The sequence below is a fragment of the Babylonia areolata genome, chromosome 19 (genome assembly GCF_041734735.1).
Source record: "Babylonia areolata isolate BAREFJ2019XMU chromosome 19, ASM4173473v1, whole genome shotgun sequence".
In the NCBI taxonomy this organism is placed as follows: domain Eukaryota; kingdom Metazoa; phylum Mollusca; class Gastropoda; order Neogastropoda; family Buccinidae; genus Babylonia; species Babylonia areolata.
Genome location: NC_134894.1, coordinates 47,894,197 through 47,919,194, shown reverse-complemented (window position 1 = coordinate 47,919,194; position 24,998 = coordinate 47,894,197). Strand labels below are relative to the sequence as shown.

The window sequence follows — 24,998 nt, the reverse complement described above, 5'->3', positions numbered from 1 at the left end:
CTCTTCTTCAGTTTTTTTTAGTGTTACTATGCATTCTGGAAAAATACAACATCGTGTCCAAGCCAAGAAAGTTTCAAATATCTCATTTTCATTTCCTCACATTTCTTACAATAATACAGCAGGCTTATTTGCTTCATTTAAACTGAGATAAATGTCACAAAAGTTAGAAGATCACTTCTGGCCACACACACACATACACACACACACACACACAATCGCTCAGAAACAACATCATTCAAAAATTGTTATGACAGAAATAGTTTCTGGTGGATTTTTTCATAAGCTTCCAACAAGTTCAAAGCAGTCGGTCTTTCTGAGGGGTCTTCACTTTTACACTGTAAATGAACAGAAATCAGCTGAAGGCGCAGTTTGGCGCCACCCTCCATGCTGCGACCCAAAAAGGCCTCGCACACATCCGGCACTTTCCACACATCCACCTTCTCATCGTAGCCAGGCATCTCACTGTCGACAAAGTCATGGTCCTCATAGGGCCAGAGCTGCTCAGGGGCAACGAACTCTCCCAGAAGTTCACGGTGACCACACTTCACCAGCTGACCCCGAGATCTGTCCACAAGCGGCAAAGCATCCACGTCGTTAAGGACAAGCGAGAAGTCTTCACGCAGAAGGAACTGGCTGAGTGTTTTGTTAACATCGTTGCTGTCGCACATCACTCGGGCACCATCAGCACCGCTGTGTAAAGAATGCAGAATCCTCACGTAGTCTTGACACAAAGCGAACCTAACAGACAGCGTGTTCAACGCATGGAGATGGTCCATGTTCAGCAGTGCTTCCAGACGATCAGCTGAGCCTAGAGGGTAGAACTGCGTGATAAAAACGTCACTGTGTTTGCACTCCCCGACAAACTGTGTGATGCTGATGTCGTTAGCCTGTAGCTGCTGCAGCATGTTCAGACCGTGGAGAAAGTCTTCTCTGTATTTTGCATTGGCCAGAATGTTGACTGCCACATTGTGATTTTGCCACTCCCCTCGTCTCACCTGTGAGGGAAAAAACAAAATCTCAAAACACCTGTGAGAAAAAAAATCACAAAATTTTTCCTTTAATTAGGCTTTTGGGCAGCTGATTCTTGCATATATGTGTTGGAGACCTTTTCTGGCTGCAAAAACAACAACAAACTATGACTATAGTGAGAAACTGTGTCCCTCTTGAACAGTATAAACTGAATTGTTCATTTATTTACGCTTCTTATGTCTGTATATTCACCTCATACTATCATAGTTTTAATTTTCTTCCCAAACAAACCTGTTTTTTTTTCTCGCAGTGTATTTTCATTTTCACTCCTTTGGCTGACTAGCACACACACACACGCATATATATATATATATGACACAAACTCACCACACAATAGGCTCTATAGGTGCCTCACATGAAGCAATACATGTACAATATATATAGTGCATACATAGCACAGCACATGAAAAGAAAAAATACATATCTATAAGCGCAAAAACAATGTTACATGTTGCAGTTATGAGCAATCACACACATGTGCGCACACACACACACACACACACACACGTGCACATACACACACGCGTGCACATACATATTATTTTGGGGTATGGGGTGTGGAGTGGATTACGTTTAATCTATAATATTAACTGTGACCCACTGGTGCAGACTTCGACTGGGGGTCTGGTTCTTGACATGTGCAAAATATCAATCTCCCCGTGTGGAAAAAAACGAAAGTAGATGCAGCTGGTATCCTCCCTTGAGTATACCATATATCTATCTCCCTTCTGTTTGCGTAAGGAATATCCTTTCTTTTACGACAGCCAAAAATTTATTAATTTTTTTCGGATTGTAGTGTCTGCTATAACTTAATTTCCGAAACAAAGAAAGACAGGGATCAATGAGAGAGAGAGAGAGAGAGAGGGGGGGGGAGGGGGGGGAGAGTGTCGTGCGATCAGTTCTTGTGCATTGTAACAACTAATGTTAACCATGACAGACAAAACAAATCATTTACTTTACCAGTTTCACTCCTCCTTGACCAACCATTTCTTTCACAACGACCTGCTGGCTGATTTGCCCACAGTTCAAATACGGGTGACACTCTGCCATCCCTGGCAAAATGAAATGTCCACTCGGACATCTCATTCTGTCGTCTGCAACCGATTCCTCATAGTCCATCAGTTTCCAAACTATGCTGATAAGTATTGATATTACACTTATCGATAACGGCAGTACTATGCTGTATGTTGCCATTTCATTGTCTGTACGTGTACAATGTGCTTCAGACAGACGTAGAAATTTATACGTTCTGATCTGAAGCCAATGGAACTTGCTACAAGTTTGGAAATTTACTACAAGGGAGACCACTAACAAGTCTAACTTCCGATCGGGTATGAAACGCGCTTGCGCGAGCAAGCACGATAATGACAAGTCACAATTTTTTTTTCAGTCGAAGTTCAACAAGAACAAGGAATTATTTATTTTAGCATCCCGCTTTGTATTTTTTTTCCTAAATGATTAATGTCATTAAAAAAACAACAACTTTATTGTATGTTTCATTTTTTTTTGTTCTTTTTTTTTCTTTTTCTTTTTTTGTGCTTTCACACGCCTTCTTCATTGGCCAAAAAAACCCCTTTTTTTCCGTCTGTTTTTTTAATTTTTTTTTTTTTTTTAATATAACATGTCAGCTTTCGATTAATACATTGTTTCTAAATGTATTCAAAGTAGTATTCTTCCAAATATATTAAGTTCTTTGTCTGAATGCTCAGTTTTCATGGACAATTTCAGTCAATATTTTAACATTATACATGAGTTTGGTGTTTTCTGAGATTTCGGTTGCTCTAATGTGAGTGTGTGGATTCTTTGTGTGGGATAATCAAAGAAAAAAAGTATGTTTCATTCGTCATTTATTTACCGGTATTTGTGGTTGATTGCGCATTGATTGGTTGTGTTGTTCAACCTACAATCTTTTACCATGCTTATTTACTGGATCAGCAATGTTTGTGCCTGTGTGAGGGAGGGTGGAATGGGAGCAGGGAGTGTTTATGAGTGACTGCATTGTAATGAGAGTACATGTATTTGATTTTAGAATGAATATTAATAATTTGCTCTTATTGGAGACTAAACAGTTTCCATGCGCCCCAGACACATTCTTGGAATCCGATGGCAGGACAAGGTCCCGGCCACTGAAGTCCTTGAGCATGCAGGCTTGCCAACTGTCTTCGCCCTTCTGAGTCAATGCCATGTTTGCTGGCTCGGTCATGTTCACTGAATGGATGAAGGCTGCATCCCAAAAGATGTGCTCTATGGCGAACAATCAGAGGGATCTAGGCCCCAAGGCCACCCGCAACTAAGATTCAAAGATGCTTGCAAATGAGACCTGAAAAGTACAGATATTGATATGCTGTCCTGGAAAAGCCGCATTGACTTGCTGAAGAGGAAAAGAGCCACATGCGAGTCAAATTCTGTAAACCAAGCAGCATCTACCTATATCTGTCCCACATACAGCAGAGAATGCCACTCCAGCAACGGTCTACACAGCCACAGCAGAAGTACAATGCCCGGCAGTGACTATATTTCTGGTGCAGCCATTGTCTCTCGAGACGGAAGAACGTTGCCGCTGCCACTGATGACTGGAACAAGATCTTGCACATAGAACCAAAGGGGTGTGACACATGGTGGATTCAGAGAGAGATGACAAGGGTTCTGACAGATGTGTGGGCTGGGGGCATGGAGAAGTTTAATTGTGAGTTAGAGGTTAGAGATGTGAGGAAAAGAGTATAATGTGTGTGTGTGTGTGTGTGATGTTGGAGGTGTCTGATGAGGTCAGCTTGGTTTACAACTTCACTTTGTACTGTGTAAACGCAACTTGCACATTTTAAAGTCAGCTGCTGTGGAAGCATTCTCAATCAAAGTGTGCTGTGGTGTAAACGGCCTCTTGAGTTTAGAACTGGTAGAAGTTATAGTGCGTGTTTAAACATTTGTGGTCATTTTCCCATCTTGAGTTTAGAACTGGTAGAAGTTATCATAGTGCGTGTTTAAACATTTGTGGTCATTTTCCCAGAGATGTTTCCTGGCTCACGTTGTATAGTGTTCAACCTTCGCCGTGCCTTGTGGGTGAAAAGAATTACCCTTGCTCTTATTTGAATCTTCATAACTCAGTTTTGCAAATACTTACTTGAAATTTTGTGACTTCGTCTGTCACTATGATTTTTGCATATACCCATCAATAATGGTGTTTTGTTCAGAAACAAAGGAGTGTAACTGAACAATGAAATTGTTGTATAAACATTTGTGGTTATCTTGCCAGGGGTGGTTCCTCCTAGTTCACTTAGCAGTCAGCAGTGCATGTTTAAAGATTTGAGGTAATGTTTACACGGACGGTTACTGGTTAACACAGAAGGAGGCTTTGTTCAAACATTCATGGTCATTTTACCAGGGTTTGCATAGTTTTCACATTTTAACAGCTTGTAATATTCACACACAAACACACACCATAATATGAATGTAAAAAAATGTGTTATTCTTAATGCTTCTTTGTCATTTTTTTCCCCTGCTTACATGTACAGGTATTGGTGCTCTTCCCCAGTTTGTTTTAAAGTTTGAAATATATGAGTATGCATATTAAATATTGTTACCTTGCATGATGGGATGTGCATTTCGTTTTTGTGCAAACTGAAAACCTCTTCAGAAACACCTGCATTCAACACCTGTGTTCAATACACATATCAGGCAGACAGCTGTATTTCCCATTGGTAATGTTCATATATCTGAATCTATACTATTTTTTTGCCCCCAACAGACTAATTATATAACCCCCCCCCCAACCCCCCCAAAAAAAAAATCCACTGAAACAATCATCAATCTACTCCATCTGCCTGCCTGCCATAATCAGAGCACATCAAATCAAGAACGCAAGTGAGTTATAGAAAAAGAAAAGAAAAAAAAGAAGGCATATGTGAGCATGCAATGATGGTGTATGTATTAAAAACACAAACAAGTTTTGAGCCATTTGTGAATGAATCTTTATTTCTGAATCTTCATGTCTTGAATTCAATTAAAAAAAAAAAGAGAAAAAAAAAAGAGAGAGAGAGCGAGCAAAACTTGTTTCACCTGTTACCAGCACCAAAAACAAACAAACAAACAAAAAAAAACAACACCCTCACATTCTTAAAACACATGTATTTATAATCATCCTTTACACATTTCCTGCAACATTTATCTGCCAGGTAATAAACGTTACACCTACTAACAGCTCTTACCAAATTTCCTGCAACGTTTGTATTTTACCAGATCATGTTCACAGGTTACAAGCCACAGCTGTATGATTTTCATAGCACTGGTGCACATCCATGTTGTACTGAGAACAATGACATGGACAGACTTGCTTTCTCAATTCGTAAGAACTTTCAGATCAACATGTTCCAGACTGAAGTAAGTGTCAAAGACTGCAGACTGACTTGATTTTTCATGGTTAACCCTTTGACCACTGATGAGTATGCTTGCCCATGAAGGGCTGTCATCTTCCTGATAAAAGACAGAACTTACAGGTCAGGATGTCAGTCACCACTCTGTATTTTAATTTCTTCCTGCTCAAACTGCATTACTTTTCTTCAGCATAATCAATGACACATCACTGAAAAGTTCACAAAAAGTAATCACTGGCTTTCAAACTTGTGCCACACTGAGCTTTTTTAAAATTATTTTAATTTTTCAAATATTTTTTTAACTAAGGTTCAGTAGTCAAAGGGTTAATAAGCAATTCAACTTTAATTATGCAAAACTTGTTCCAGATTCAAGAATGTGTCAAAGCATGTGGACTGTTTATTGACATGGTTAACCCCAATGACTGTTCCTCTTCTGTGAAAGTCTGTCACCTCACTGAGGCAAGACGGAGCTTACGGGTCAGGATGTCAGTCACTATTATCTTTTCAGTCTCCTTCCTCTGGGAACTGCTTTACTTTTGATCAGAAAAACCCCCCAAATACACCACTCAAAAGTACACAAAAAAGGAAAGTAGTCAATGCACTTCAAATTCATACCAAACTCATCTCATTTCAACAAGGTTCAGCAGTCATGGGAGTCAAACAACATTTCAATTTACCATCAATTTGATTCAATATACAAAAATAAAGGATGCTTTTTGTTCTTCCTCTGATTTTACAGCTTTCAGACTTTATGCAAAACGTTTACTGCAGTTTTCAATTGAAGGTTATAGGGTATCAATGAGCTATACAGTCCTCAACCAGTTTACTAGATACTTTGTCTGAAGTCATATTACATATATAAATTTCCACCCTTAAGCTGGCTTACATAACTTTAAAAAACAACCCACTTTGAAGCAATGATATTGGAATCTGTTGAATGACTGTTACGTTCAGCAACCAGTAAACAGCAAATCCACACCAACTTGCTTCCAAATCGACTAACGGAGAATCAAGAAATTGGTCTACATTTTTAATCATATTTGTCATATTAAAACAATATGCATGGGTAAAAAAATAACAAAACTGATTTGCTTTAAATTTACCCAGTTTTTGAAACAAAAAGCACATTGTCAAATATACAGGTACTTGAAGGAGAGAAATGGGACATACCCCCTGAAAAAGACAATTCTTTCATACCTTCATCAAGACCAGACGTTTACCTGTCATCATTTAGATTACAAGACTCACATGCAAACTCAATATCGTAACCAATGACGTGTCAACAAAGCTCAAGTCAATGCTCCAGTCCTACTATCTTGGGCGATATTTCAAAAATAATAATCGCACAAATTTTCACCGCAACTGCATGACTTTAAACTGTCAAAAATGAAAAACATAATCAAAAACGACAACAAAAAACCCAACAAGTTAACATGACTATCATAATCAAAATACCACATAACAAGTTATTCTGAACATAGAAAAAGATTTCCTGTAATACTAAACATTTAATATGGGAAAAAACCCCAACTCAAACATTGTTTATTTACAAGTTAAACCCCCATCGAACAATCCTCAAATCTTTTCCTAACATCGCAATGCGATACAACCACCCTCTTACTCAGAAATTCTGAGATGGTTAAAAAAAAGAAATAAAGAAAAAAAAGAAAAAAGAAAAGAAAAAGAGGAAATCTGAAATATGATCAGATAAGCAAATCTGATTGGGTTAAAAAAGAAAAAAAAAAGGAAAAAGAAAAAATTGAGGAAATCTGCAAAACAACAAGGGAAGCAAGTTTGATTGATTCCCCTGATTAATTCCCTTGCTTCAAAGCCTCTCCTGTTCTGTCAACTTGTACCACAGCATCGTAAAGGTCAGAACATTTCCCAGTGAAGCTGTACTCTATCAGGACATTCCCAATGAAGTTCCACCCCACTGTCTCACAGCATGGAAAGGTCAACCCCTTTCCAGAGAAGCTCTGCTCTTCACTGTCTCACAGCAGGGAAAAAGGACAGAACCTTTCCAGTGGAGCTCTGCTTTCCATTATTTCACAGCAGGGAAAAAGGACAGAACCTTTCCAGTGGAGCTCTGCTTTCCATTATTTCACAGCAGGGAAAAGGACAGAACCTTTCCAGTGGAGCTCTGTTTTCCATTATTTCACAGCAGGGAAAAGGACAGAACCTTTCCAGTGGAGCTCTGCTTTCCATTGTTTCACAACTGGGAAAAGGACAGAACCTTTCCAGTGGAGCTCTGCTTTCCATTGTTTCACAGCAGGGAAAAGGACAGAACCTTTCCAGTGGAGCTCTGCTTTCCATTATTTCACAGCAGGGAAAAGGACAGAACCTTTCCAGTGGAGCTCTGCTTTCCATTATTTCACAGCAGGGAAAAGGACAGAACCTTTCCAGTGGAGCTCTGCTTTCCATTGTTTCACAGCAGGGAAAAGGACAGAACCTTTCCAGTGGAGCTCTGCCTTTCCACTGTTTCACAGCAGGAAAAAGGACAGAACCTTTCCAGTGGAGCTCTGCCCTTTTTTTTTTTTAATAGCAGGAAAAGCTCAGGCCCTTTCCAGAGAAGCTCCTTCCATGGTCTTGTAGCAAGGAAAAGGTACGACCTTCAGTAAAGCAGAAAAAGGTGAGGTCCTTTCCGGAGAAGTTCTGCATACCATTGTCTCACAGCAGGGAAAAGGTCAGGTTTGTCCCCCTCCCCCCAAAAAAACGGAAGAGGAAAAGAAGTTTTAAAAACTAAAACAACACAAGTTTAAAACAAGTGTATAAATTCACAAGCTTCACACTTTATCACAATACTGTTTGTGAACGTAAAAGCAGTCCAGATGCAGACCATCACTGCATTACTTTCAGATTGTACGAAAGCTGGCTGAGGGATTCTACAGTTATGCATAATACAGATGATGATACAGACTTGAATACATACACACACAGAGAGAGAAATATACTTAGCAACCTTACAAAAAAAGTAATAAAAACAAACAAACAACCAAAAACAAAAACAAAAAACAAAAAAAAACCCACACAGAAAGTTTCCTTCTAAACATACAATTGTGGTAAGCTTCACAGGATAATCTTACCAGAATATACATGAAAACATGATCTAAACCTGACAATGATTATGCATAAACACTCATAGGAAACAACATAACCTCAAAAGAAGTCACAGCATGGAATGTTTTCTTTATCTGTGATACATTCATGGGATTAAAGGCTAATGATCCCATAGGCCTTTTTATAGACATTGGGGCAGTGAATGCATGTCCACTGTGTCTAGGGCTTGGCACAGCAGGGCCGGGCCCAACCCTTTCCTTCTGCTGTTATAACCTTTCCCGACCGAAGTCAGGTACCCTTTCACACCTGGGTGGAGTGAGGAACATCGAAGTAAAGTACCTTTCCCATGGACACAACTACCATGATGAAATGAAGCCTCGAACTCTGATCACTGGTGAACATCAGGGGTGGCCTTCAAGTGACCCACCGTTTGCCTTGCCTCTTGTGAACTGACCCGCAGGTACACCTTTACGATGGTCTTTTGACTGTCACCCCAGATCAGTCAACACCTGACTCTGCCACGGTGCCTCCTGGGACAGGACAAAATGGGGATAGTACAATTCAATGATCATGAACTAACCAAGTTGTTGAGTGATGGGGGAAAAGACTGGTGAGTATTTCACTGATTTCTGGAACCTGAAAACCCAAACTGACTAGGATACAAGTGACTTGAGTATACTTTCAACTTGCTTTCGACAATGTCCGACATACATTCTATTCTATTTGGGAACCGGTTACAAGTACGAAAATGCCATCCGATTCCCTGTTATGGTATATCTTATACTATCCAGGAACTTGCAGAAGAAGAGAGAAAGAAAAACAACAACAAAAAAACACCCATCTCTGATGCCATTTGATACATCTAATCCAAGCTGGGAAAAGGTTAAAAAAACAAACAAAAAACAACAAAAAGAAACAACAGCCGCTGATCAGATCTAAAAATATAGGTTTTTTTTCCCCTGTATCTGGGATATGGTTAAAGAAAGAAAAACACCACCATCTCTGATGCCATGTTATAATAGGGTCTGGGCTATATCAGTGCTGGGACTGGTTGGCTGGTTTGGTTCCCCCCCCCACCCCCCCACACACACACACTACTGGTTGTGAAGTTTACTCAGCCTGTCTTCTTACAGACACATTTAATTCTTCAACGGAGAAAGTTTTCCACACTCCTAACTAACCATATATAACCCTTTGATTGCTGCTGCTGAGTACTCTTCATCATTATCATTCTTAACTCTCTCCATACGAACGGCGAAAGAGACGACGTTAACAGCCTTTCACCCCAATTACCATCATCAAAATATTGCAAGCGGAAGGCTCTTATACTGAAGACGTGAATGTTGACAAAGAATACCACAATTCTGACGACGGAAGCTAAAGGTTGGGTCATTCAGACACCCACTGGACATCCGAGGGGTCTGTGTAAAGGAGAAGAGAGGACTGGCCGTACTGAGTGATCTGTGAATAAACAACAGACAGTACATGCTTTTCTGAGGTGACTAATGCAAGCATGCGAGCAAACAACACACACACACAAAGTGTGCGCATATTCACACACACACACACATGCACACCTTGTACACAGTGAAGGCTCCGAAAGAAGGTACCAAGACAGTGATGAAATTGTGCACCACATATCGGCGCTGGTTATTCCTGTCTTGTGCTGTCAGTCATGGCAGAATCAGAATCAGGTCCCTAGTTTCAAGGTTTGATTAGAACACTTAAGCCATGAAATGTTCTACAGGGTTCACAAAAAGTTAAGGACCAACGGGGAACTTGTGCACATTTTTCTTCTTGGAGGCATGGTGAAATGATGCTGACTTTCCGGCAAACAGTGGTGTGTGCAGCCAGTGCAATGGATAAGCACCACTCATAACCACAGGTACTTTCTTTCATATGCACGTCCAAGTTTTTACAGTGGAAAACCACAGCTGTTATTAATAAACTGCTGAATAACTGTAAAGTTTTGGCTGAAACATTGATTTTTTTAACTTTTTTTTTTCTTTCAACCTGTTGGAACAGATGTTTGTGAAATGAGCGAGAGGATGGTGGTAGACCACAAGCAGCCTGCATAATTCAAAATCACCATTCAATTTTATAACATTTTATGAAAACAGCTTTCGTGAAGTGGTCCTTCACTGTCTGTGAAGACTGTACAGTAAATCGTGATCATTCCTTGAGCTGTATGAAAGTATAAAATATCATTCACACCAACGGATACACCACCCCTGGGCAATCACAACAGAAATAGAACCAAAACAGAACCAGAACATGCATGAACATACAATGAAAATGAAAAAAACCCCAAAAAACTCTGATCGTCACGAATTTAAAGTTATTCATGAGTACAAAATTTTACACTGACCTTCAAACAATACATCCCAGTTACATGAGGCTGTGTTACTGAGTAGCTGTGTTACTGACTTATTAAATTAATTTTGATTTGTTCATTCAAATTGTATCACAAATTTGATGACTTAAACTGTCCTGGACTGACTTTCTAAATGCACATGACCAGATGTTACCTGTGCTGCTGGTATTATCCAGTTCTTATAAGCATACACACCGTTAGAAATTAATTATGGAATCAAGAATATACAACAGAACAAGTTCAATATATTAATGTTATTTTCTCAAGGGTTTACATACAAAACCCCAAGCTTGAAACAAACACACATTCTGTGTAATCGTGACTTTCTTTTTTTTTTTTTTTTTTTTAGTGGCAAGGGGAGGATGCCATATAAAATATCAAATACCATAGAAAAAAAGGAAAGAAAAAAAATCCTGCTCCACTTTTTCTTGCAACCTCTTGTCCTCATCTTCAATTCCTTCCAACTTTTCACAAAGAATGCCACAAACTGATGTCAACAACACAAATATCTTTAAGCACTATCTGAATAATGCTTGACGTTCACATTATGAAATCATCCCTCTATTCATCGTCATGGTGCTTGGGTTAAAGGTTAAAGGTCCCATAACCTTTAACAGCCATTAGGGCAGCGAGTTCATATCCACACTGTCCAGATCTTGGCACTGGAAGGCGGGGCCCAGTCCTCTCCTTCAGCCTTCTTAACTCAATCCGGACGATGGAACGCTATAGCGGTTTTGACAATTAAAATTTTTTCCACGTTTTCCTCATGGGGAGCATAACAATCGCAGCTACAATGGGCATTGCGAACATGTCAAGGGTTGAATGGAAAGTTTCTTCATGAGATTCCGTAACACCCCACTCCACAGTGAGCCAACGGGTTCAGGACCCCACACGACACACTAATCTGCATACGTATCGAAAATGGCATATTTTTTTTAGCAAAGTAGATCATGACAGCGGCTTTTACCGCTGCTGAAGTGATTGAAATGCTTCAAACTGAAGGTTTCGACATTGACGAGGATGATGATGATGTTGAATAAAGTATCTGCAGTGAAGCAAGCTACCAGCAAGAAGATACTGATAGTGACTCAGCTCCTGAGAGCAGTGAAGAGGGAGGGGGCTGGGTGTTCACACGACGTGAGGAGAGGGGTCAGTGGGTCAAGTACAGTGAGTTTCATTCAGTTACTTTATGTTTCGTATGTTTTTGTGATTTTTTTTCCTAACCCTAACAAATGGGTCGTCTGTAAGGAAAAACAAGGGAGAAAACTATTCGTCTGGAGTGAGTTAACATTCCCTAACTAAAGTCAGGTTCCCATTTCTACCTGGGCGGAGTGAGGAAAATCAGAATAAAAAGCTAGTCCGATTCCTGTCCTTTGCAAACTACTATCCGCCTATGTGGAGAAAACGAAAGTAGCTACGGCCGATAACCTCCCGGAAGTAGGTTACCTCCCCTCTGTATCCCTGACTAGCTTCCTCTTTTTCCAGCAGCCATCTTGACTCCTGATCCTGTGCACTTTTTTCGTATTTCTGTCTATCGATTCTTTGACACTCATGTTTTGTATCTGACGAAGACTTGTATCAGGTCACAAACTTAGCTCGTTCGGCCAATCGAGCTAAAATTATGGCGCAATCGTAAAGGCCCTCTACTTCGGGTTCTCTCAACAATAGGTACAGGTACAGTATTTGGGGCAGAAATTAAGCCTTGCAGCCTTTCCACACATCCTCCACTCCCTCCGGTCGACCCCAGACCACTACCACCTCCTACACCTCCTCCGGTGTCATCTCTGGGTTTTTTTTTACCCACACAAAGGTCAGTTGTGCTGTTTCCTTAATTGACTCGATAGATTCGCGTCCGCACTCCGCGTTTTCTCGGCCCTGCCAGTCGGCAGTGCACGAGTTGCCCTCCTCTGTCTCTTTCCCCATGACTTTTGCCCCCAAGGACACATCACCATGCTGAACCAGAGGCCTCGAACCCTGATCAATGGAGAACACTGGATCAGAAATCCCAACACCTAACCAGTTCTGACAGGGCTTGACCATCACTGAATTTTCATGCCTACGTCTGAGAAGCGCTCAGACATTGATTCAAATAACCCCGACTGATAAAGGAAATTTTCTATCTAAAATTATGTTCAAATAACATACTTACCGGGACCCAACTAGTGCAGACTCCGGCAGGGGTCTGACATTCCTGTCCTGTGCAAACTATTATCCGCCTATGCGGAGAAAACGAAAGTTCTACGGCCAATAACCTCCCGGAAGTAGGTAACCTCCCCTTTGTCTCCCTGGCTAGCGCCCTCTTTTTCCGGCAGCCATCATGACTCCTGTTCCTGTGCTCTCCATACGGCTAAGTTTTTTTTGCAGGACTTCCATGAAACTTTTGAAAAAAGGTAATGTCCCACCAGCTGGCAAGCATAAAAAAAACCCTGTTCCATAGTTCAGGTATTGGTTGAGATAAAAAAAAAAAAGAAAAAAAAAAGAAAAGAAAAAGCTATTTCAGAACAACACTGTAATCAACACTGAGAGATGGTGGCAATATCATACTTCTGTAAACAACAAAATGCATGATTTTTTCAAATTATTAAAAATTGCTACAGCAGAACTAGAAAAAAACCCATCTCAAATCTCCCAGACAGGGCAGGCTGCACATCTTGTGAGTCTCACAGATGTGAAAGGGTTAATACAGCTGTAATGGCACAATACAGGTTTAATGACTTACAGTGCAAATACCAAAAATGTATACAAAGTATATGAGATAATGCTAGGTATTGAATTGCACTGTCGTGTGTGAGTTATGAGATAAACAAGTATTAATATCAATGAAGTTTATGATTCATGAGGTAAAAAGTATTGAATATTACTGAAATGTGTGAGGTTACTTTTAATTAAAATCTACAATTACATGAAACATATACAAGTATAAAATTACACAAATGAAGTGTTTGATATTGTGAACTATGCTTAATTGATTTCTTACAGATTATTATTGTCCATTTATGATTTACAAAATGAATTAAAGGAAAGAAAAAAGCAACAACAACAACAAAAACACAAAAAACAACAACCCCCAAAACAGAGAAATAATTAAAAAGAAAGAAAAGCTTACATCAGAAAGTAACGCTTGCATGTGATCACAACAATTACAGATATATAATCATATATGTATATACAATGAACCATCATATTACACTGACCTTTTATACATACAGATTTGTTCATCATTCAATACAATACAGGGAAAAGAAGAAATCGACACAATGGAGAAAAGCACGGCACTAGTGACACTGACACAACAGAAGCTGACTGTACCCTCTTGTCCAATGCTCACAGCTTTACTTCCGTCCCGAACGGCAATAATCGTTTCTCCTCCTCCTCCCATTTCTTGCCAAGTTCTTGCTTTTTCCATGAAAGTGATATCTGTTATTGTTCAGCTGATTGATTTGTACAATGTTTGAGACCCCTCCAAAGGGCCAGTTTGTCATTCTGCCGAATAAACTGCATGTACAGCTGCATGCGCGGCAGGCATAAGAAGTTGAATGAAATATGCATGTCTGTAGACCACATATTCTTGGTATGCAAAACACCTTCCCTCTGCTGTTCTTTTCAACTCAGATTGTCCAAGACTGTGTGTGTGTGTGTGTGTGTGTGTGTGTGTGTGTGTGTGGTCTCGTGGTGTGGCGTCACTGTGTCATGTTACTGTGTTGTATGTTGCGTGTGCATGTCTGTGTGCGTGGCTGGTACACACTTTCAATTGAGGAGGACTGCTGTGAATCCTTTTGAGTCAAGAAATAAGAGTCAACGACTATATCTCTGTGAGCCAAGACATAAGAGTCAATGACATCTTTGTGAGCCAAGACATTAAGAGTCAATGACTACATCTTTGAGAGCCAAGAAGCAAGAGTCAAACATACTTGTTCACTTATCTCCCCAGGTCATTACAGGCCCCCTATAGAAAGTACACCAATCCACAGGAAAACTCCTCCATGACAAAAGACAGCCAGAAGCTGTAGTGATGAGATAAGAAGCTGTGGTGGTGTTAAATCTGTAGTGACATGATCAAACTGTGGAGATATGATCAGAACAGCGATGATGTTTAATATGTAGTAATGTGATCAGAACTGTGGTGATGTTAGATCTGTAGTGATTTGATCATAACTGTAGTGACATAATAATCAGAACTGTAGAGATGTTAAAGCTGAAGTGATGTTAGTTAGTTATCAGATGCTTTTTTTCAATTTTTTTTTTTAAGCAGCAATGGAACCAGACAGAGAGAAGCGAGTGGTCCATTAACAGTGGTGATGACGACTGCAGGTCTTGGTCCCTTTGCGAAGCTGTATCAACAGTTCTCTGCTCCCTCTCCCCCTCCTGTGCCTGTCACCATCACCAGGTGACTGCCTGCAACACACACACACACACAAAGCACATGCATGTATGCACACACACACACAAGTAGACAAGTTTCAAGTTTTAATTATCCTTTCACTCCTATTGGAGTATGGAGGATTACTGCAAAATACTCTTTTCGTGCCCATAACAAACATTTCCAAATACACAACAATGGCACATAAAAGTTGAGAAAACACAAATGTCTTTTAACTCCAAAAGTATAACTAGGCAACATTTGCAAATCTAATCATCTTACTTACAGCTAAAATGACTTTCTTGCCTCCTTTGAGCATATTACAAAAATTAAAAACCGATTTTGGAGACAAATATTTTTTTGGAACATATCTATTTCGTAACTGATCATAATTGGGACATTCCATTATAAAATGAAACTCATCACCAATCACAGACATGTTACAAACCTTACAAAACTGTAACTCTCGTGGTATGCCTCACACACACACACAAGCACACATCACACCATCAAGCACACACACAAAAGCACACAGGTACACCCACATCCACACACACAGAGGAGCACACACACACACACACACACACACACACACAGAGAAACATGCAAGAATGTACTTCTTTAAAGACTGCTGTAGTATAAAGGTGAAACTATCACAAAATGTGCATCTCAGAAGGAAATCAGTTAATATGATATGAAACTGATGATAGCAATTAGCTCTTTCACTGCCATGGGCAACTTAAGGCCAGACACTAGTCAAATAACGACTTTTTTTCCTCTCCAACTATATCTCGCTTTTTTTTTGTCTACTAGGTGTATCATCACTTGCGGATCACAAAAAAAAGTGTTCTTAGATTTCTGTGAATACCCGTTGCTGTGGAAACAAATCAAAATGGCCGCCAAACAATGTATCAAAGAAATCAGGTTTGTGGTCCATGTGGTGCATGCAGACACTTTTTGTTATGTGGACTTGATACACAAAGACATTATCTTCATTTTCATGTGAGATTGTGTTGATTCTTCAATTATTGTACTTTTTATGTATTTTTGAAATTTTGGGTATTGTGAAATCCTCAAAATTTACAACGGGTAATTTACAATGGATTGGAACGGCTGTGAATTAAAACCCAGAGAATAATTTCATACATACTTGTGACAAAATTTCAATAACATGTCCTAAAACAATCAATCAAAGTCTCATGGTTGTAGGTTTACTCATCACTGAGCAAGTCCAAGGTATGTTGTCAAGGCCAGAAACTTGACGACTTGCATCAAAATTGAACAAAAAATTATTAATAAACACTTTCGTGATTCAGCAAGCAATCTTTATTGGCAATTTTTTCATTGTTAAAGACATCTTTACAGTGGTAAAACTTACGCATATGATAGAAGAGATGTTCAAGAATCAAAATTCATCAAAAACCCAAAGCATGAAAAATCATCATTTTGGTCTCTTTTGCACTGCCGTGTCCCCCCTTAAGTCAACCAGACAGTTCACCTCCACGGACAACTTCAGTTGACACTGCTGGGTCAAGTTAAATGGACCATTTTCCACATAGTAACAAACCTTGACAGCTGCAGCCAACTTGAGACAATCGCAGTAAAACAAAAACAAAGGTGGTTCAATGAAATGTTGAAAATCGATGGAGAATTGTTGATTTGACAGGTTTTTTTTTTTTTTTTTTTGCTGCCCCATCATCTGCACCATTTCAGTGGCATTATTCCCACACCACTCATTTAGATTCCCCCATACACGACCACACCCGGGTTCGTCTGTCACAGTTTCCATCGTCGGCAGGCCGCAGGGAACCATCGATGTTAGGTCTCCAGGAGACCACACACCAGAGGAGACCCTGCACTGCTGCTGAGTCACTTCGGTGGTGTTCAGCAGTGCCTGTTCTGATTCAACGTACTTAGGACACCACCTACAAAGCCCCCTACTAACGACAATAATAGCTTAGTCGCGGAGCCAGACTGAGTGAGTGTCCCTCCCAGAGTGGAGACCGCCACCACGTCCCTCAAACAAGAGCCCCCCATGAATCTGCCGACACTGAAGACACTGACAGGACTCACCCCAAGCACAGAAATGGAGGAGTATCGAAAGTGAGGTCACCATGAGAGCAGGGCATGAAAGGCCACAGACTTTGAGACTGATCATTGATGATGATGAAGGGGGAGGAGGATGACGCTGGCGATGACGATGTTGCTATGGAGGTTTTGGTTTGGGACTGCGTGACAAGGCTGAACTCTACGCTTCCTGTCATAATGATATCTCGGCGTTAACCAGGCCCGAGAGATACAGACACTTGCAGTGTTGGTCAGGTAATTAGAGCAAAACATCCAAAGACGCATCCTTGAAGTGGATGACACTCGACTATGTGGTCCCAGTCTCCCCATTTAAGCCCACAACACACTCAACTCTGGGAAGGAGCCGGCCACAGGGCAAAAAACCCTCCGCTGGGATTCGAACCCGCGTCCTCCCAGCCGTCAGTCCGTGACGCTGACCACTTTGCCACGGCGGCTGGTGATTTGACAGGTTAAATAAAGCTTCGTTCTCACACTTCTGGAATCCATAAATGGTTAAGCCTAAAATGTAAACTGTACCAAGAAGGAATAAGCTAAATTAGAATAGAGTGTTGATATAATGGTCTTAAAAAAAAAAAAAAAAAAAAAAAAAAAAAGTACAAAAACATAAGCACAGAATCTCATCTTCATCACCTCCCCCAGTAACTGCTATTACAAACATCTCTGTAACTTAAGGGCTCACACTGACCCTCTCTCTCTCTCACACACTTAGAGTAAAAGTCTTACCAGTGCCCAAATCCAGCATGGCATCATCACGGGAGCGAGCGCCCTCCCTGGCCTCAGACCTGAGGTCCAGCGGCGGTTCGTCTTCCTCGTCCAGCAGGGCGTCTGTGTCCTCGTCCTGGTTCACCATGGAGTACCGTCGGATGTTCCGGAACCGTCTGACACAAAATAATGTCAAACATGGTGATGAGCGATGAATGATATGGATACTTATATAGCGTCTATTCTCGTTTGGAGATCAAGCTCTAAGACAAATGTTTTTGGAAATGTCTGACACAACACAACAACAAGCAAGATGATGAATGATGATGATGAATGATATGGATACTTATACATAACGTCTGTTCTTGGTCAAAGACCAAACTCTATGATAACTTTTTTGGAACCGTTTGACACAACACCAAACAAAATGATGAAGGATGATGATGAATGATACGGATACTTATATAGCATCTATCCTCACTAAGATCGATGACGAACGATGTTGAATGATATGGATGCTTGTTCAGTGTCTGTCCTCGGTTGGAGACCAAGCTCTAAGATAAACTTGTTCATCCCTGCAGCCTGGTTTTCTAATTTACAGAAATTTTCCCCCTTCATTCCTGGAGCCTGGAAAACTACAGCAGAGAATTTTTCCTTTCCTTCCGATGGTCTGAAAATCAGTTATCATTCTGAACTTTGCACGAGTCGAGTTGTTGCTGTCTTGTTGGTCATTTATCAGATGATTCCCCCATCTCCTCGACAAAGGCAGCAGTACGTTGCAGGTCCTCCAGTTCTCTGCAGAGCTTCCGGGCCGCTGGGATTGGGTCGGGCCAGGTTTTCTCTCGGAGCGCTTGGTGGAGTGGGCAGGACTGCAGCAGATGTTCTGTTGTCTGGCTGCCTGTTCTGCAGGGGCACTGCTCTGTGTCGCTGATACTGAGTTTCGTGTATAGGTGGTGTTTCAGGCCATTGTGGCCTGTCCTAAGCCTGAAAATGGCTACCTGCTCTCGACGAGTCAGCAGGTAGTAACGGTCTGCTCTGTTGTGGCATGGATGCTGCTGCTTCCACTTGTTCTGCAGCTTGCATGAGTCGAGTCATCTGTGTGCATCATCTATCCTTGACCAGGTCACTGGTGGGGCAGTGCTCATGAGAAGAATGGATGTGAGACAACCCTTCCCAGGCTGTGGTAAAGTGGTCGCTGCTGCGTTCATGTCAATGCGTTTTGTACATGTGGTGCGGCTGACCAAACACATGTAAAACGAAAACAGAATGTACAAAAGTTGGAATTTGACCTGTTTTCTGATGATGAGTTTTACAATGCTTTATCAGATGATGACTTTGATCTGTTACAACTGAATGAAGAGAGAACGCATTTAGCTTCTGCTATAGAAGCAGAAATAGCAGGTGATGGAAGATAGGAGCTGCTGGATGATGAAATACTGCCTTTGTTCTACATGTGACCAAGCTTTTGGTGGGTGAGTGAAATTATGTTGCACCTGATTCCACCGTCATTTGGACCTGCATGCGCATGTGCTGGACACATCCATGACATCACTGCAGTACTCTCAGCTGTTTTATTCAGGTGTCACTGTGTTCAGACAAATCCATATATGCTACACCACATATCTTAAGCAGATGCTTGACAAGCAGCACAACCCAAAGCAATGATGAGGCCTTGAGTGTATGCATATCTGTGTACCAATCTGAGAGGATTTCTTCAGATTTTTACCAGAGGACAACACTCTCTTTGATTCTGATTCTGTTTCAGAGAGCAAAGTGCATGCTGCATATAGGACCTTGGCTTATCATCTGATCTGAATAACTAGATGCTCAGTTTCATTTTCCAGTCAAACTCTTACTTCAGAGAAAGGGCGAGACCGGTGTTCGAACCCAGAACCTCAAGAACACTGTACGAGGCAGATAATCATCTTTACCATTCCTTCCAACACACCTCAAGTACAAAATATCTGCAACACTTAACACTGGCTTGAGTGAGAAAGATACGCCTTGACCGCCCACTTACAGGATACAATGATACTTAATTATCCCTGAAATGGCCCCTTTGCAGCTGACAGTGCAATAATCAATATGATGTAATAATAACAATAATAATGATGTACATTTGTACAGTGCTCTTCCCCTCTGAGAGCTCAGGGCAATCTACATGAAAGAAAAAGTTACAAGTTTCACAAATCACTCATGACCACTCTCTCTCTCTCTCTCTCTCTCTCCCTCCCTCCTTCTCCCCCTCTCTCATTTCTCAAACATGCAAAGTGAGTGGCAGGCGTGGGGCTTTGTTGGGCAAGTGCAAAACCGAGAAAGCTTACAGACTGGTTTCGAAAAGATTAGTTTTTAGTGAAGAGCGAAAGGCAGAGGCAGAGTCAGATGAATGCATATGATGTGGAAGGCTGTTTCAGATATGAAGAGCAGCAAAGAGGAATCAGCATTCATCACAGGTTTTTGTATCTACACAGGGAATTTTCAGAAGGTAGCAGTAAGAGGAAGAGCAGAGACTGAGAGTTCTTGAGGGAGTGTAAGCACTGATAAAGTCAGAAAGATAGGTTGGTCCAAGAGAGAGGAAAGCAGAAAAGCTGAGACACATTGCTTTATATTTAATTCTCGCTTCAACAGGGAACCAGCGCTGAGTACTGAGAGAGGAGTTGTCAATATGTACACTGAGAATCAGACGGACAGCGTTGAACTGAAGTTTTTGAATTCACTGAAGAAGATTGTGGGGGCAACCTGTAAGAAGAGAATTACAGTGGTTGATTCATGAAAGCACAAAAGCAGAAATAAGAGGGTTTTTTTTGTAGTTTCAACAGAAAGGTTCTGAAGAATTTGACCTGTCCCAGCCTTCACGTCTGTTGCTCCCTCTCTTTGGAATCTGATCCCTGAAAACATTAGAAAAGCATCTACTCTCATGTTCTTCAAAGAGAAATTAAAGCAATCCACTTTCAACTTTCAATGTTAGCTGGTCATGCAGTTTATGGGTGCGCGCATGTGTGTGGGCAGAGGTGTGGGGTAGGTGTGTTGTCTGCTATGCAGGCATTGGATTGATTCATGTTGTTTCTTTCTGTATGTATCTGTAAGTGGATGGTGCTTCTTACAGCAACCTAAGCGTGGAAACTTTTACGTACCCTATTCAAATCGGGTTAGTTAATTAATCGTTTGTGTCAGACAGACAGGCAGGCAGGCAGACAGTCAGTCAGTCAAACAAGCAGGCAGTCAGACAGACAGGCAGGCAGGCAGACAGTCAGTCAGTCAAACAAGCAGGCAGTCAGACAGACAGGCAGGCAGGCAGACAGTCAGTCAGTCAAACAAGCAGGCAGTCAGACAGACAGGCAGGCAGGCAGACAGTCAGTCAGTCAAACAAGCAGGCAGTCAGACAGACAGGCAGGCAGGCAGACAGACAAGAGACAAACACAGTCAGACAGACAGACAATCAGGCAGACAGACACAGACAGTCAGTCAGACAGACTGACCAACTTGCAGTAATGGAGGAGAATGAGACCAATGACAGACAGACAGACAGACAGAAAGACTGACCAAGACAGACAGACTGACCAACCTGCGATAATAGAGAACGAGGCCAGCGACGACGGCAGACAGACAGATAGACAGAGAAACAGACAGTCAGACAGACCAACCTGCAGTAGCAGAGGAGAACGAGGCTGGTGATGACGGCAGACAGACAGACAGACCAAGACAGACAGACAGACTGACCAACCTGCGATAATAGAGGAGAACGAGGCCGGTGACGACAGCAGCCAGCACCACAATGGGGATGGCGATGATCAGGGGGTGGTAATTGGCTCCAGTCTGCTTCCCTCCCCCTCCACCATCCCCGTCACCTGCACACACACACACACACACACACACAACACACACACATACATGCACACACACATGCGTGCGAACACACACATATACAAACACATACATACACACACTCACACACACATGCACACACACACACATACACACACAATGAAGACCGTCAGTCATGTAAAAACTGAACTGACTTGCGAAAAAAATATATGAAAAAAGCTGTATAAGCTTACTCCTAATCCCTAATAAAGATCATTTTGAGTCGACTTTTTTTTTCTTCGTTTTTTGACTTGCTTTTTTCTGTCCACAAGTATAACAGAGTAAGCAATCACATTCACTTGCCTTATTTTGGATGGTTTTTTTTTAGAAGACATATATCTAATGATAACATTAATACATGGAGGGGTGAGGGATGGGGGCAAAAGAAACAAATATCATGCAGAGCATTCACATTTGTATTTACATTTCTTTTTATCACAACAGATTTCTCTGTGTGAAATTCGGGCTGCTCTTCCCAGGGAGAGCGCGTCATTACACTACAGCCCCACCCATTTTTTTTTGTATTTTTTCCTATCAAAGTGAATTTTTGTACAGAATTTTGCCAGGAACAACCCTATTGTAGCCATGGGTTCTTTTACGTGTGCTAAGTGCATGCTGCACACGGGACCTCAATTTATCGTCTCATCTGAATGACACATATGTGTCACTCATTTTGATTTGACTTTTCAGACACACACGGACACACACTCACACTCACACACAGACCCAGACACAGACACACTCAAACACACTGCTCACACTGACCTGCTGAGCCCTACAATGCACTCACTTTTCAGTACAGTCACAGAGGTGATGCTGATGTCCCCAAAGGACCTGGGGATGCCCGAGGTGCGGAACAGGGTCAAGGTCTTGTTGGCCACCATGTCTTGGATGGTCTGCACAATCTGAGCGCCAGGAAAACAACAACTGACAATAAATGATGAAAACTTCTGCCAAAATATACCTCTACATACTGACATCCCACAAACATTTCATACATTTTAAATACACATGCGAACAATCTGTCTCATCCACATACTAACATTCTAAAACCATGCGTAATTAAGCACCACCCACACATTCATATTCAAAAGATATATGTGCAATTGTACAACATATAGTTACATTTGTATTTCTATTTCTTTTTATCATAACAGATTTATTTGTGTGAAATTCGGGCTGCTCTCCCCAGGGAAAGCGTGTCGCTGCACTACAGTGCCACCTATTTTTTTTTGGTACTTTTCCTGCGTGCAGTTTTATTTGTTTTTCCTATCGAAGTGGATTTTTCTGCAGAATTTTGCCAGGAACACCACTTTTGTTGCCATGGGTTCTCTTATGTGCGCTAAGTGCATGCTGGACATGGGACCTTGGTTTATCGTCTCATCCGAATGACTAGCGCCCAGACCACCACTCAAGGTCTAGTGGTCTAGGTCTAGGTTTATCATCTCATCCGAGTGTCTACAAGGTGAAAACATCCATATAGTCTTTGGATCTGCATTCTAATAGGTTAACCTTTCCCGTACGTCGTGGGTGTGAAATCACCCAGACAAGTGTTTTTGCTCTGTAACTCAAGTAATATTGAAGCCACTTCCACATAATTTCATGACTTTGTCCATAATATAGTTTACTACATATCCACTGAACATTATTTTCTTTTATACATAAACAAAGAAGTTATTATCAATTAATGTCCCAGTACGTCGTGGGTGTGACGACACCCATACTCCCAAAGAATAAACCTTGCACGCCGTACGTCGTGGGTGTGGAGCCACCCATGCAAAGCTTGCGCGCCACGCATTGTCGACGTGACGTCACTTGGGCTCGCTACAGAGAGAGATCAGAGTGACCTTGTCTTTTGTTGATCGTATCCCGGTTCAAGTCTGCGGTAAGTTTTACTCTAAAGTTGTAACTAATTTCAGAAAACAATATTTATTGCACTAGATATCTTCAACAATATTGAATGAACTGTTTTTCTTGTAGAGAATGATCGGGAGCAACTGATTGATAGCTTTTTATCTAGTTGGAATTAAAGTGCCTTTCTAAGAACTGGATATTTTTGTAAGTCTGAAATCAATTGATCTAAAATCTAGTTGATATAGAAATTTTATTCTTATCCTAATCTGTTCAAAGTAGAGAAAACCCGACTATGGCTAAAAAAAGAAAGATAGTTGATATAGAAATTTTATTCTTATCCTAGTCTGTTCAAAGTAGAGAAAACAACACTCTCTTCTCACGGGCAAAACTTATTCACAATGCGCCTGGTCAAGCACTGGAGTAAATAGCCTACACGCACAAGTGGAAACTGCGCATGCAAGTCTGCTGAAGAAAAGTCAAATTTGCTTTACGGACAGGTGTGGGTTACTGTGCACCCACGACGTACGGCAAGGTCTTATTTCTTCAGTGAAACCATGGGTGCCTACACACCCACGATGTACAGCGAAGGGTTAGTTCGTACACAGAAACCATGGGTGCCTGCACACGCACAACGTACAGCGAAGGGTTAGTTCGTACACAGAAACCATGGGTGCCTGCACACCCACGACGTACAGCGAGGGGTCATTCCTTCTTAGAAACCATGGGTTTCTGCACACCCACGATGTACGGCGCGCAAAATTTTAGGCGACGTACGGGAAAGGTTAAAGGTCCCATAGCCTTTTATGTCATGTCCATCGGGGCAGTGAATTCATACCCACAGTGTCTAGGGCTTGACATTCGAAGGCTGAGCCCTGTCCTTTCTTTCCGCTGTTTTAACCTTCCCTGATCAAAATCAAGTAGCCACTCACACCAAGGTGGAGTAAGGAAAAGAGGAGTACAATACAAGGGCATCCTGGACTCATGACCTGGGTGCAGCCCGGCCGAAACACTTGACTGAGGGGGGCTTCTTCTCTGAAGACCTTGTACTGTCCAGCTCTCCCTCGAGTTTCTTATCACCTTTCCCAGGGATACAACACCATGTCAACACTGCAGGGTTCTCAAACCCTGATCAGATGGGCGCAATAGCCGAATGATTAAAGCACTGGACTTCGAATCATGGTGACGCGCCTGGTGGGTAAAGGGTGGAGATTTTTCCGATCTCCCAGGTCAACGTATGTGCAGACCTGCCAGTGCCTAAACCCCCTTCGTGTGTATATGCAAGCAGAAGATCAAATACGCACGT

The 24,998-nt window shown here is 41.5% G+C and overlaps 2 protein-coding genes across 2 annotated transcripts in view; both read right to left on the bottom strand.

The window, feature by feature from the left end:
* On the bottom strand, positions 1 to 2,310 carry LOC143294343 (protein O-mannose kinase-like). The gene is made up of 2 exons (XM_076605794.1): positions 1,990 to 2,310; positions 1 to 995 (listed from the first exon to the last, which is right to left on the bottom strand). The coding sequence occupies exons 1-2, from the start codon at positions 2,221 to 2,223 to the stop codon at positions 246 to 248; spliced, it is 984 nt and encodes a 327-aa protein (XP_076461909.1). The 5' UTR covers positions 2,224 to 2,310; the 3' UTR covers positions 1 to 245.
* Positions 2,311 to 11,150: 8,840 nt separating this feature from the next.
* Positions 11,151 to 24,998, bottom strand: part of LOC143293781 (VPS10 domain-containing receptor SorCS3-like) — a 51,622-nt gene continuing 37,774 nt past the window's right edge. Inside the window, exons 23-26 of the mRNA XM_076605017.1 lie at positions 22,632 to 22,746; positions 21,702 to 21,825; positions 17,999 to 18,153; positions 11,151 to 15,222 (exon numbers count right to left, since the gene is read on the bottom strand). Coding sequence (XP_076461132.1) covers positions 15,164 to 15,222; positions 17,999 to 18,153; positions 21,702 to 21,825; positions 22,632 to 22,746 — 453 coding nt within the window. The 3' untranslated portion in view covers positions 11,151 to 15,163. The remainder of the gene's footprint in view (positions 15,223 to 17,998; positions 18,154 to 21,701; positions 21,826 to 22,631; positions 22,747 to 24,998) is intronic.